Source organism: Nerophis ophidion, linkage group LG05, assembly GCF_033978795.1.
Source record: "Nerophis ophidion isolate RoL-2023_Sa linkage group LG05, RoL_Noph_v1.0, whole genome shotgun sequence".
In the NCBI taxonomy this organism is placed as follows: Eukaryota; Metazoa; Chordata; class Actinopteri; order Syngnathiformes; family Syngnathidae; genus Nerophis; species Nerophis ophidion.
Window position 1 is genome coordinate 39,538,219 of NC_084615.1, and position 13,622 is coordinate 39,551,840.

The window sequence follows — 13,622 nt, forward strand, 5'->3', positions numbered from 1 at the left end:
TATAATATGTATTCTACACATTTTTACAACATTAGAAACCATTAGTAAATCAGAGGTTACTCAGAAGGTGAGATAACTCCTGGAAAATTCTGGCTTTTAATGGCCAAAAGTATAGATGTGTGTGTCCATGTTAAAGGAAACAGCAGGCTGTCTTCTTTTAATAGATTTATTACAATCTTTGCAAGCTGGGTCATGTTTGCTGTGGTCTGGAACAACATGGCACACAAATAACTATCTAAAATGCAGACAATATTACATACAGATAATGTGTCATGAGACATGCAAAACTAAAATATATACAGAGGATAAAATTAAAAGATATTAAATGAGCTCAAATATACCTACAAATGAGGCATAATGATGTAATATTTACATACAGCCAGCCTAAATAGCATGTTAGTATTGATTAGCTTGCAGTCATGCAGTGACCAAATAAGCCTGATTAGCACTCCAACAAGTCAATAACATCAACAAAGTTCACCTTTGTGCATTCACGCACAGCATGAAACTTTTGGTGTACAAAATGAGACAAATAAGGAGTGGAAGATTTTACACGGAAACAAACTGTTGCCTTACAGTCCACACTATGGTGTGTTCAAGAACCGCCGAAATTAGCAGGACAAAACGATGTTCACTCAATACTTTCATTGGTGAAGCATACACACAAACATATTAAACATTGAGCTTTCTAACAATTGGGAAGGTCTGTGTCATGTTTGTGCTCAAACAAAATACATACTAAAACAAAAAAAAAATGTCCCCCAATCTTTTTCCATCTTTAATCCTTTTTTAAAAAGTTCACTCCAGGGACCCACTGTGGCGCCACTAAAGAGCTACACGTTGCTGACCCCCGGTTTAACCAAACACATTCCTAACACAACACCGGTCGTGTAGAGCAGTGGTTCTCAAATGGGGGTACGCGTACCCCTGGGGGTTCTTGAAGGTATGCCAAGGGGTTCGTGAGATTTTTCAAAAATACTCTATAAAAAGCAACAATTTAAAAATCCTTTATAAATATATTTTTTGAATAATACTTCAACAAAATATGAATGTAAGTTCATAGAGTGTGAAAAGAAAGGCAACAATGCAATATTCAATGTTGACAGCTAGATTTTTTTGTGGTCATGTTCCATAAATATTGATGTTAAAGATTTCTTTTTTTGTGAAGAAATGTTTAGAATTAAGTTGATGAATCCAGATGGATCTCTATTACAATCTCCAAAGAGGGCACTTTAAGTTGATGATTACTTCTATGTGTAGAAATCTTTATAATTCAATCACTTGTTTATTTTTCAACAAGTTTATAGTTATTTTTATATCTTTTTTTCCAAATAGTTGAAGAAAGACCACTACAAATGAGCAATATTTTGCACTCTTATACAATTTAATAAATCAGAAACTGATGACATAGTGCTGTATTTTACTTCTTTATCTCTTTTTTTCAACCAAAAATGCTTTGCTCTGATTAGGGGGTACTTGAATTTTAAAAAAATTTCACAGGGGGTACATCACTGAAAAAAGGTTGAGAACCACAAGTGAAGAGGACGCAGACCAGGATGCATCACTCACCTGCCACGCCGCCACGTTGCTCCCTTTGGCCGTGACATTTTTCTGATTTGAAATAAAACAAAACCAGTAACAGCTTTAAGGGGATTTTTAATTGCAAATACACTTGAGCTGATAAGCACAGAAGTACATTTTTTCTTACACTTGTTCGACAAAGGCAAGGAAAATATTCCAAAAGAACCCAGCTTGATACGATTGCATAAAGGCCATCACTGATGATTTTCTTCCACCGCAGTAGTGACATTTAAATGGCAAACATTTTAAAGTGTCATCAATGTGTTATTATAGTGCAATTGTGTGTTCCTTACACACAGTACCTCACTAAAGTGAGTACAGCGCTCACATTTCTGCCAGCATCTCATTCTATCTTGACAAGGCTATAGAAAGTAAACTTGTATATGCTAAAGAGTAGTCAGTGTATAGCTTGCAGAGCAGTATACATTCATTAAGCGCTGAAAATGAGTCAACACGGTCATTCTTTTCTAAATATCTGGCTGCACAAGTAACACGATATCTGTCTTGTCTCCAGCCTATCATGGTGGTAGTAGCGCGCACGAGTGCAGCCAGCAGGGGGGGAGCTGCAGTTCATATTTGGAAAAAATGAATGTCAATTTGTACTGTAACATGGTGATACATTGGCATTGGAACTTGGATGCATGGTTGTTTTTATATGTATAAGAAAGTAAACTTGGATATAATTTAGAGTAGTCAGTGTGTTATCGTCTTCTGGGAGATGTTGGAAATCTGCCACGCGGCCCAGTTTTTGCTTCACAATGTCACCGTACATGTTGGAGTCATGCTTGTCTGTAGACAAGACACAGTTGTCTTGCTACTTACTGGTGTTGCAACTATTAAGACAATAATTATGTGTTGACGCATATTTAGTCGATATTAAATCTATACTGCTATACAACCTGTACGCTGACTACTCTAAAGTATATCCAGCAGAAAATAGACAATGTAAAGACTGTAAACAAGGAACAAAATTGCACATAATTATTTTTTAAAATACGCACAAAAATTGGAATAATGTTTAAGATAAAAAACATACTAAATCCACGAAAAATAAAAAAGGAGAAATAGCAATACTGTGCTGTGGATTTGATCCTTAATAAAAAATACTTACAGAATATAACAATAATGAAGACTTCCTCCCACCTCCAAAGTCATGCACCTGGGCATAGGTTGATTGGCAACTCTAAATGGCAGAAGTGTGTGAATGTGAGTGTGGATGTTTTCTGTCTATCAGTGTTGGCCATGTGATGAGGTGGTGACTTGTCCAGGGTGTTCCCCACCCTCTGCCAGAATGCAGCTGAGATAGGCTCTTGCACCCCCCGCGACCCCGAACGGAATAAGCGATAGAACAGGTGTCGGGAACCTTTTTGGCGGAGAGAGCCATGAAAGCCAAATATTTTAAAATGTATTTCTGTGAGAGCTATATAATATTTTTTAACACTGAATACAACGAAATGCGTGCATTTTTAAGTAAGAAAAACATTTTTAGAATATAATAAGTCTCTTATTCTTTTTAATAACATTGTTATTCTGAAGTTAACCAATAACAAATAAAACACTCCTTAAAGCGACTTCTTGAACTGGTGGGGTAGAAAACGGATGGACGGATTAAAATGCATCCTTTCAACACGTACCATGAATTGATTTACGTGGACCCCGACTTAAAGAAGTTGAAAAACGTATTCGGGTGTTGCCATTTAGTGGACAATTGTACGAAATATGTACTGTACTGAGCAATCTACTAATAAAAGTTTCAATCAATCAATCAAAACTGATTACCAGCGGAATTATTCATTACTTATCGTGTTAAGCAATGTCAGCTAAGATTTTTCTGAGAGCCAGATGTAGTCACCAAAGAGCTACATCTGGCTCGAAAGCCATAGGTTCCCTATCCCTGCGATAGAACATGGATGGATGGATGGAAGAGACAATTTGAAGCTGATTTCATTGTGCTTATTAAGACTTTGACACTTCACAGAAACTTAATTAGAGCAGCCTTGATTGTTCCCAAGGGTGAAAAAAAAACTTCCAAAAATAAATGTCCATTAAAAATTGTGAAAGTTTAAGAATTTCTACTTTGAAGCCTTCAACTGCTTAATAATTATAAGAGAGGAGGGCTGTGTTAACGATCGTCAATCTCTCATGAAATTACAGCAACTCTTTAAAGTCTCACATGACACAAATGAAGAGCTCACATAAACTGCTCTGAAGCAGTTGAGAGGAAGATTAATTACCGTAATGCCTGGAATAGACACAGCCATAATAGGGTCTTAGCTAATTAAGCCGTATGGACATTCAAATATATTTGAGGCTTACCGCAATAGATTATTGTGTGCTTTTAGCAAAACGTGATACCTAAAGGAGTCCTTCTTTAAGCGGCTAGAAGGACTCGATCTTAAGTCAGTTTTGGCTGGTCGTGCCAATAATATTATTTTCGAAAAGGGCCATCAAGTGACTTAATTTTCTAAATCAGATTAATCACACTCAAAACCTGTGATTAATCATGATTAATCACAGGTTATTATTTGCTTGCATAGATACAATTCTTTGAAGAAAATACCCCAATATTTGGGTACAAAAGCCATTTGGAAGTCAGAATGTCATAGAGGAACGTGTTCTAAATATTTACTGAACTGCAAGTCATTGATTTACTCAAAACTTGGTAAAAATAAGTATAGTAAAAATTAAGTGCCCATTTTTAAAGTCTGCAGTTTGCAATAATCTTGCAAACAAGATACAGTTATGAATTGATAATAAAATAAATAAATAAAAACAGTGTTCATATGAGGTCTAGTCTTACACATAGGACTGCAGGATTATGAACAATATAATAGTTAAGATTATTTTTATCAACATTGAAATCATGATTATTAATCATGATTATTCATTATGTTAGGTAAAACAGTGTTGAGGTGTGAACAAGACACCATCATGTAATCTATAATATCTAATAAAAATCCTCTAAATATTAAAGTTATTTATGTATTTAAAGATAAATATTTGTGTTTTTGTTCATTAATAGTATCCGTGTGTCAGATTTTTTTTTTATTACATGATGCCTTTATCTCTATTTTTTACATTTTCATTGAGAGAAGTATTTTTTAAGCTATATACTTTTACATTTACTAATGTGTGTACATGTAGATGCTGTATCGGGGACAGATCCATTAAGAGTTTGAGCAGAAATCTGTCGTAAAGCAATTAATTATTCACCATAAAACATTAACACAATGCTATGTCACATGAATGGTTATTAAAGTGATAACTTTGTGAAATGGGAAAAAAAAAAAAAATTCAAAAACATGGTGTTTACTTTTTATATCAAAATAAAACAAAAAGTAGTTTGGCTAATGAAGATAATGTCAAATAAACAAGCTTTGTTCTTCTCTAAAAATACAATGTGTTCAGTGCAACAGTTTAGCCAACAAAAATAAAGGAGTGATACCTTTCACATCTAATACACAATATTTGTGCCTCACTGACAACTCAACCAGTGATCAATTTGATGAGATAAAACATTTTAGCTAGTATTGATGTTATTGGAACACTAACAAAGTTAGCAGTTAAATAAAGGACAAGTGAGCATCCCAGTAAACAAAGTAAAGACTTTATAAACAAGTTGTTGCAACGTTCTCAACACTTCGCCTGCTGCATGGTAACTCTCAGTCCCAGCAGCTGACGGACGGACGCCAGTCGCTCGTTCAAAATTAAACCGCAACATCAAATATATTCCTTTTCCAAAAGCATTGCGCTCTTAAACGCACACTGAGACTCCTCGGAAGTAGAAACGATTGAAATGAAGTGAAACGAAGCAATCGGCTCCGTTTACTCGAAGGGAACATTGTCAAAGCAAAGTCCGTGTAGTCGCTGCCATGTTTTCTCGAGCCTAACAGTGCAAGTGCTTTGCGCTGCGCCTCTTCAGTTTTCAAGAAGTAAGCAGTGTTGCCTAAAATGCATGAATAAATTACAGTTTTTCGGTAATTAATAATGTAAACGGTATTACTAACCGTCTGGAATTTTACCCCTGCTTTTCATTATACTTTTTACCGTTACATCTTTTGTCTGTAGTTGCAAGTTGATGCTCTCGTTTGTGTAGTGCAGTTGGTTTATCATAGCTTTAATTGTGCCTCTCCAAGTATTGTATGACAGATTGGTTGTGGTGGTATGAATGACATCTTCTTGCAGGATTTGGTCTTCACAGATGTTGGATGTGTGGTGGCTGTTTGTTTAGCAAAGTCATATTTTTATCTTAACTTTGCTACTTTTGTTGACAACTTTGAATCAGTAAACTTTGCCAGAGTAGCGTTTTCCTCTACTTGTTGTGGATATAGCTAGCATTCATGCTGGCGTGTAACTCATTAGCTGACTGGCAGCTTCCATCACTGCTCGCTGAGGACGGTGACTGCTGCTTGCTTTCACCTCAATCTCTCCAAGACACAAAAAATATTCCAAAATCCCTGGGAAAACTAACTAGATTTGTCACTAGTAGCCGTTTACAAAATAAGTAGCGAAGAGGGTTAATAACATTGTCGGGGCCATCTTTGAGTATGTATATCACTTTAAGATGGTATTTTCCGATAGTAAAAACATTAGTCATTACAATACCAACAAGTTCCCCTAGTTTTATCCAAAGTTCTGTGTTGAAGCGAAATTGGTCGCCCCTCCTCCAAATCACAGACTGTAACAAATGTGCGTGATTAATCTTCATACTATTGATAAGGCGATCATATTTTTTTATTAATCATGCATTAGCACGTTAACGTTGACAGCCCTAATTTTTATGCATTTGTGTTGTCAAACAGGCTGGAAGGAACAGAGGACAAGTTCAGGAACAGGGAGAGTCGTCCTGAAGATCTGCAGATGATTGCTGAGCTAAAGGATATGGTGTCTGAGAGGGAATCTCTTGTAAAAAAGCTGGTGGTAAGCACAGACGATGCAAAAGTGATCATATAATATACTGTAACTGTATGGCAATTTTTAAATGCGTTATGTATGTTGTTTAAAATGCCCATTACAAGTTGTTCACTTCCTATAAAATACTGTCACATCCTATCACCGGGAGTGGATGCAAAACAAAAAAGCTCTGCTCTTGTTACAAGAGTTTTGACTAAAATTATAGCTTTTCTGACCACTGATTGTGTTCACAACTACAGGACAGCTTGATAATGTATTACATTTTAACACTGCCCGACGAGAGGCATGGATTTGCTATAATAGTCGAATTGGGTGTGCCTGCCGTTTGCTAAACACTAGCTCAACGTGGTTGCCAAGCAATCTGAAACTATGCAGACTGTGAAAGATCGAACAAACTTTAAGCGTTGTTGATCACACAAAGAGGCTGACATAGCTCGGGCCAGCCCAAGGTACGATAATTGTTGAAATAGTCTACCCCATTTTTTTGAGTATAAGTCACTCCGGAGTATAAGTCGCACCTGCCGAAAATGCATAATAAAGAAGGAAAAAACATGTATAAGTCGCGCTGGAGTATAAGTCGCATTTTTTGGGGAAATGTATTTCATAAAACCCAACACCAAGAATAGACATTTGAAAGGCAATTTAAAATAAATAAAGAATAGTGAACAACTGGCTGAATAAGTGTACGTTATATGACCCATAAATAACCAACTGAGAAGGTGCCTGGTATGTTAACGTAACATATTATGGTAAGAGTCATTCAAACAAGTACAACCAATAGAACATGCTATACGTTTACCAAACAATCTGTCATTCCTAATTGCTAAATCCCATGAAATCTTATATGTCTAGTCTCTTACGTGAATGAGCTAAATAATATTATTTGATATTTTACGGTAATTTGTTAATAATTTCACACATAAGTCGCTCCTGAGTATAAATCGCACCCCCGGCCAAACTATGAAAAAAACTGTGACTTATAGTCCGAAAAATAGGATAGTTAGAACTGCCACAAGCCGTCAGAGCTAACAAAGCTAACGGCTTTCAATTGGCTGCTTAGCAACTATGAGACGCTATCATCAAAAAGAAATTCGGAACCTGCAGGCTTACCGATTGAATTTCAGGAATGTGAGAAATGATGTAAAACAGTTGGTGGAAAACATGAGAACAATGATTGGATTAATAGAAGAACTAAAATCATCTGTGACATAGAAAATTGTAAGGATGCAGGCAACACGGCGATCAGATATAGCTCTAAAATCAGAGCTAACATAAAAAAACTAAAAGAAAAGAATGACAACTTGAGAAATGCATTTTTTGATGATATAAAGAAGTTCAGAGATTAAATGAAGATTCACAGAAAAGACACCACAGCAGGTGTCCTCCTGCAGATACCTCACCTCACCAGCGAGGAAGGAGGTGAAGGTCTTTAAAGAGGTAACAACAGCAGTGTTGTTGCAAGAGTAGAATCAGAATCAGAAATACTTTATTAATCCCCGAGGGGAAATTAAAATTTTCAGCACAATCCCATTCAAGATCAGACAAACATTACAGGGAGACAGAACAGGATCATACATTACAGGGAGACAGAACAGGATCAAACATTACAGGGAGACAGAACAAGATCGCTGACAGGTCTGCCAACTTCCGGTGCCCCTTTCAAAAAAGGTAAGATAGAGGTAAACAATGGGGGGGTGAGAAAAAAAAAAATCGGTATCAGCCCAGGCCCCTGGAGAGGGCGTCCAGACTGAAACCAAGGGAAAAAACAACTCATAGTCATAGCACACATTCCTCTTACATGTGTGTAAGAGGGAAACATCAAAGAATACAAAGGACATTGTAAACGGCTTCCTGCCGCCATTCTGTGGGTTGCGTGGACAAAACAGGAACGACATCGCTTCGCACAGGTTTGACTCTTTATTTTTCAATAAGTCGCTCGCAGTGTCGGTCGGTCGCTCTTTCAGCTCCACCTCTGCTGCTCGCGCCGGGCTCCTTTTCAGTCGCAGCGTCTTTCCTGTGGTGGTCTCGGTCACTCCTTGGCTCTCCGTGGTTTTCGCTCGTCTGATCGCTCGTCTGGTTGTCTGGTTGTTTTTTTGTTGTTTTTTTCCAAGATGGCGCTGCTGTAGCGGCTGCTGTTGGCAGGAGCTCTGTGCTCTTGTGTCATCCTTTTGTGTTTCACTCTTGTTTTCATGTGTTATTATGATCTTTTGCCTTTTGGTCCGGGACCTTTTGGGACTGTGTGACAAGGGGTGGCACTTTCGTGACCTCTGTGGTGCTTTTTTGTGGACTTCTTGATCTGCCTCCCGGGAGTCTTTTGACCATGGAGACCAGGTGCTGGGTGTCTGCCACACCGGAGTCGGTTTGGAGAGACTGGAGGAGATGCGGATGAGGGGACAGGGCTGCGGAGCTAGCACTGAGCGCCAGGACGGAGAGGCTTCGCGGTGTCTTGGCTGGGTGAGCAGGTGTCGGACACCTCAGTCACCTTGGACGTATCCTCCCTCATCCATGCGGACTGGACACTGGCCGAGAGTGGAGTCGGCTGTCTTGGTTGCTTTGTTGGGTCTGCTCCTGTCTCTGGCCATCCTCCCTCCACCCCAGCGGACGATGGCGTGGAACACCGCAGAGGCCACCACAGTGGATATGTTTCTTTTACTTTTTATTCATAGCTGTATGTAGAAGTGTCTGGTTGTATCTGCTGCTTTAATGTCTTTAATGTCCTATGTGTTCTTTGATGTTTGATGTTTCCCTCTTACACACATGTAAGAGGGATGTGTACTATGGCTATGAGTTGAGTTGTTTTTTTTCTCTTGGCCTCAGTCTGCACCCCCTCTCCAGGCTAAGACCGATTTTTTAATTTTATTTTAATCCCCCCCCGTGTTTACCTGTATCTCACCTTTTTTGTAAGGGGCGCTGGAAGCCGGCAGACCCGTCAGCGATCCTGTTCTGTCTCTGTCCCTGTAATGTTTGTCTGATCTTGAACGGGATTGTGCTGAAAATTTTAATTTTCTTGAAGGAACTCTCCTGACGGAATAAATAAAGTACTATCTAATCTAATCTAATCCTACTACTTCCGCCCCAAGTGTTCCTCCTTCGCCCCTTCTATGCTGCAGCAGAAGATGATGGGATTGAGAACAGGTGTGTAGTTTACGCACCTGACTGGGCTGGCTGCAACATCGCTCCGAGTGTGCCCCGCCTCTCCTCTCTGCTGCATGCTCCGCCTCTTGGCCAGCCATATTTCATAGCCTGCTGTCGGCTCGTCGGCTCAGTCTCTCCACAGACATTAAATACATTAAAAGAGCAAAGCTGATGTGACCAGCCACTTCTACATAAAGTTATAAATGCAGCATTGCGCCAACAGTTGCAACAAGATAACACCATTCTGGAGTATAAAAAGAGGAGATGGATCAGTATACATGACAGAATGGTATCATCATTGCAAGACTGCACATCACTCCCAGATCCCAGTTGACATCAGAGAACAAGATTAAATGGATGCAGCCTCCCAGAGCAATAAGTTATCAACTTTCTGCAATCAAAGGATATTAATGTTGATATCAACACCATCGATGCATGCACACCTCTGTATGGAAGAAACAACATCACCACCATGCCAGTCATCATCGTGAAACTCGCCAACAGGAAATCTAAAATGGCACTGCTGAAACAGGGAAAGAAACTCAGGGGTACCAATTATACTTAAAACAAATGTACATGAATGAGCATCTCATTACACGCAATGCTAACATCGCTAAGAAAGAACGCAACTTGAGGAGTTTGCCATTAATTTTAATGTGCCAGTCTTGTATTTGTCTTATATACCTCTATACAAAATTATTTTAAAGGCGTTCTTTTGTGAGTTTGTTTTTACTACATTCATTTTAGATCGTCAGTTCCAGTGTTTTAGCGTCTTTTTAAATATATTCAAGCTTGAACAATACACAAGCCTCTAGCTTTGTGGCAGCAGTGTTCGAATTGTCAACAGACTGATTGAGAAATATGACATATTGGAATTGAATAATCCCTTCATTTAGAGCACTTGTAGTAAACAACTAGCTTCGCGCATATGCAGAAATAAATAAATAGTATCAGGTGCTCAATATAACTATTCAGGGAGCGTTAAGATAATTGAGAGCCACTGGGGTAGACTAACTTGTCTATTTCATCCACACCAGGATGACAAAAAGTTCTACCAGCTGGAGCTTGTCAACCGGGAGACCAACTTCAACAAAGTGTTCAACGCCAGTCCCAACGTAGGAGTCATCAACCCACTGATCAAGGTAGGAGCAAACATGGCCGACATCTCATCTCTCAGCGTCACCTCCTCAGTGCCTCAATCGGATATTTTTTAAACAATTGATTTAACCATTAACTGCTTAAATACATCCCAATAATAATTTAGTGTAGTGTTAAAAAGTAGCCATGTGAGCCCAAAAAACAGATTTGTCTCACTGCTGTCTTGCTCATTCCTGATTGGTGCATAGAAGCGGTGACATCACAAAGAGTAATGAATGAACTTGTTTCGCCGCATGCTCGAACCATTCAAGTTTTTGTTTATTTCTCATATTAGTCAATTTCCTGACAGTCTCGCTTTGCTTTCCAAGCCATTTGCTTTGGTGCGATCTTCGCCCGCCCTTGCGACGCCGCTCCGGGTGGAAGCGGGCTTCCAGTCGGTATGATCCTGTTAGCGCGCTGCTATGTTCTATCTCAGTCGGGCTCTCCTTGCGACCTTTCCAGCTTTCCCGGCGCTCCATTTGCCCTTTCTTTTACCTCCATTTTTTTTTCATATTTTCCTCATCATGATTTTCTTTTGCACACCCCTTTACTCCCTTCTTTCGCCCCCCCTGACCCCGTGCTCCCCCTTCCTGTCTTTCTGTGTAGCAAAAGCGAAAGAATGAGAAAGCGGCGGCAAGCAGATTCAGCAGCTCCGCCAGCTTCAGGGTTCTGGAGGCAGCCGGCTCAGGCGCGGCGGGCCCCGGAGGCGGGCAGCCGCCACCGCCGCCGCCGCCTCTGGCCCAGCTCGGCCGCCTCGAGCCCATCCCCCACTCCCCCCTCCTCCTCCACCACCACCTCGAGCTCAACGCCAACAAACCTCTTCCCCCGCCGCCGACCCCTCCCACCGAACCCAAGAAATTCACGAGGTGAGAGCGTCTCAGGACCCCTGTGGGCGGCGGCCCGTCGGCAATCATCCAATCACAGAGCTTCCATTAGTTCGATCAAGACCTCACCTTAATTCTGCTATTCCTTCAGTAAACTAGCCAATTATCCACTTATGGGGTGTGGCCACCTTTAGCTCCTCCCCCTTTTACACATTTGTTGCAGTCCAAAAAACGGGGAGGTAGGACCTTATAGCCATTCAAATATATTTAGGCACTGTTTTTATACCATATTTCAAATACATGCCGCAATTAAACACTGAATGAAAATAAATAAACGCCTCACCTCAAATAAATGCCCTTCTCCCCCTCAGGCACAAATAAAACACTAAGTGGTGCAACTATGACTTCGCGGTAGAGGTGAACTTATAAAATATATATACCGTATTATTTAAGGGTGTAACGGTTCCGGTTCGGTACGTACCTCGGTACAGAGGTCACGGTTTGGTTCATCTTCGGTACAGTAAGAAAACCACAAAATATAAATTTTGGGGTTATTTATTTACCAAATTTGCAAAATCTTCCACCAAAAACTTTTTTCTTAGTGGAATATTTGATGTGAAGTAATGGGAACCTTGGATAGGTCAATAATTCATAATAACATTGATTTTGATTCAGTATTATGTTTTGAGCAATGACAGTTTGAAAGAAAAAAAAACAGCTCTGTTTTATTAGTCAACGTTGCAAATTTTTCTAAATTACATTTGACTTTTAAGCTTTTTTATTTCACTTTTGTTATGTTTTTGTTTATTTTAATAGTATTGTTGGAATGTGCCGTGGGCCTTTAAAACATTAGCTGTGGGCCGCAAATGGCCTCCGGGGCACAGTTTTGAGACTTTTGATAGATTAAAAAAAATCAAATCTAAATAATCCATGGATAAAAAGCAGAGCATGACGACGCATGCACGTTTATCATAACTCTCTCGCTCTCTCTGTCTCTGCCCTTCCCTCATGGATGTTGCTGCGTGCACAATTTGTTTTGTTTTTAACCCCTTCTTAACCCCGAACATACACGCAACCCAAACTTAAAATGCCGGACATTTGAGGCATTTAAGAAACTCCACCCGGACAGCCCCGCAAAAGAGGACATGTCCGGTGAAAAGAGGAGGTATGGTCAGTCTATCTTAGCCGGGTCGCTGCTAGCATGCCGTGTGTTAAGCCTCGGTGTGCATTGTTTACACAACGTGCGGTAAGCTACTTAATATGTCCGTGTGGAAACTTGTTCGGTACACCTCCGAACCGAACCGAAACCCCCGTACCGAAACGGTTCAATACGAATACACGTACCGTTACACCCCTAGTATTATCAGATAAAAGCATCCGCTATCTCTAATAAACGCCTGATACCCTCTGCAATTGAGTTACTCAAGGAGATGGTTGACGACTGTATCGCTGATTGTGCAGACGTCGCAGCTGGAATGCACTTTTTCCCTGCTGTCTTTGAACGCGGTCCTAAAAAAGATAATGGCGGCTGCCAACATTGACGTATTCCGGTCTCGAGGCGGCCATGTCCCCTTCTCTCACTTAATGGGGCGGCAGGAAGTGCTCTTTAGCGAGCTGCCTGTAACGCTTGCTCTGATGTGATTGGATGGTTGCTCGTGATGGGCTGGAATTGCGCTGAAGTGCAGTCATTGATTGACACACTTGTGTCTCATTACTAGGAGGCATCAAAGAATGGCTTTGGGATGCAAAAAGAGCATGTTGGGTTTTTTTTAAGTTTTGATTTTGCACGCTCATCCTATCAATGCGCCGTACGTCCATAACTGTTGGTGACGTCACACTATGTTTGTGTTGTGTTTGTGTTTGTGCACACTTTGACATCTTAGGTCAGGCTGCTCGTTAGCACTCGGTCATCGATCATGTAAAGTCAGACACACACACACATGCACACACACATTACACTCACAAACACACACACACGAACAATACGTGTAAAGCTTACATGTGTGTTTTTACCTCATTCTTCCTGCTGCA

The 13,622-nt window shown here is 40.1% G+C and overlaps 1 protein-coding gene across 3 annotated transcripts in view; it reads left to right on the forward strand.

Annotated features, from left to right (window-relative positions):
* The window catches only part of fam184ab (family with sequence similarity 184 member Ab), a 157,979-nt gene that overhangs the window by 136,166 nt on the left and 8,191 nt on the right, over nt 1-13,622 (forward strand). For 2 of the 3 annotated variants that reach the window (XM_061900908.1, XM_061900910.1), the window contains 3 exons: nt 6,384-6,501; nt 10,668-10,772; nt 11,374-11,633. In XM_061900908.1, coding sequence (XP_061756892.1) covers nt 6,384-6,501; nt 10,668-10,772; nt 11,374-11,633 — 483 coding nt within the window. The remainder of the gene's footprint in view (nt 1-6,383; nt 6,502-10,667; nt 10,773-11,373; nt 11,634-13,622) is intronic. The other variant, XM_061900909.1, reaches the window with a different exon arrangement.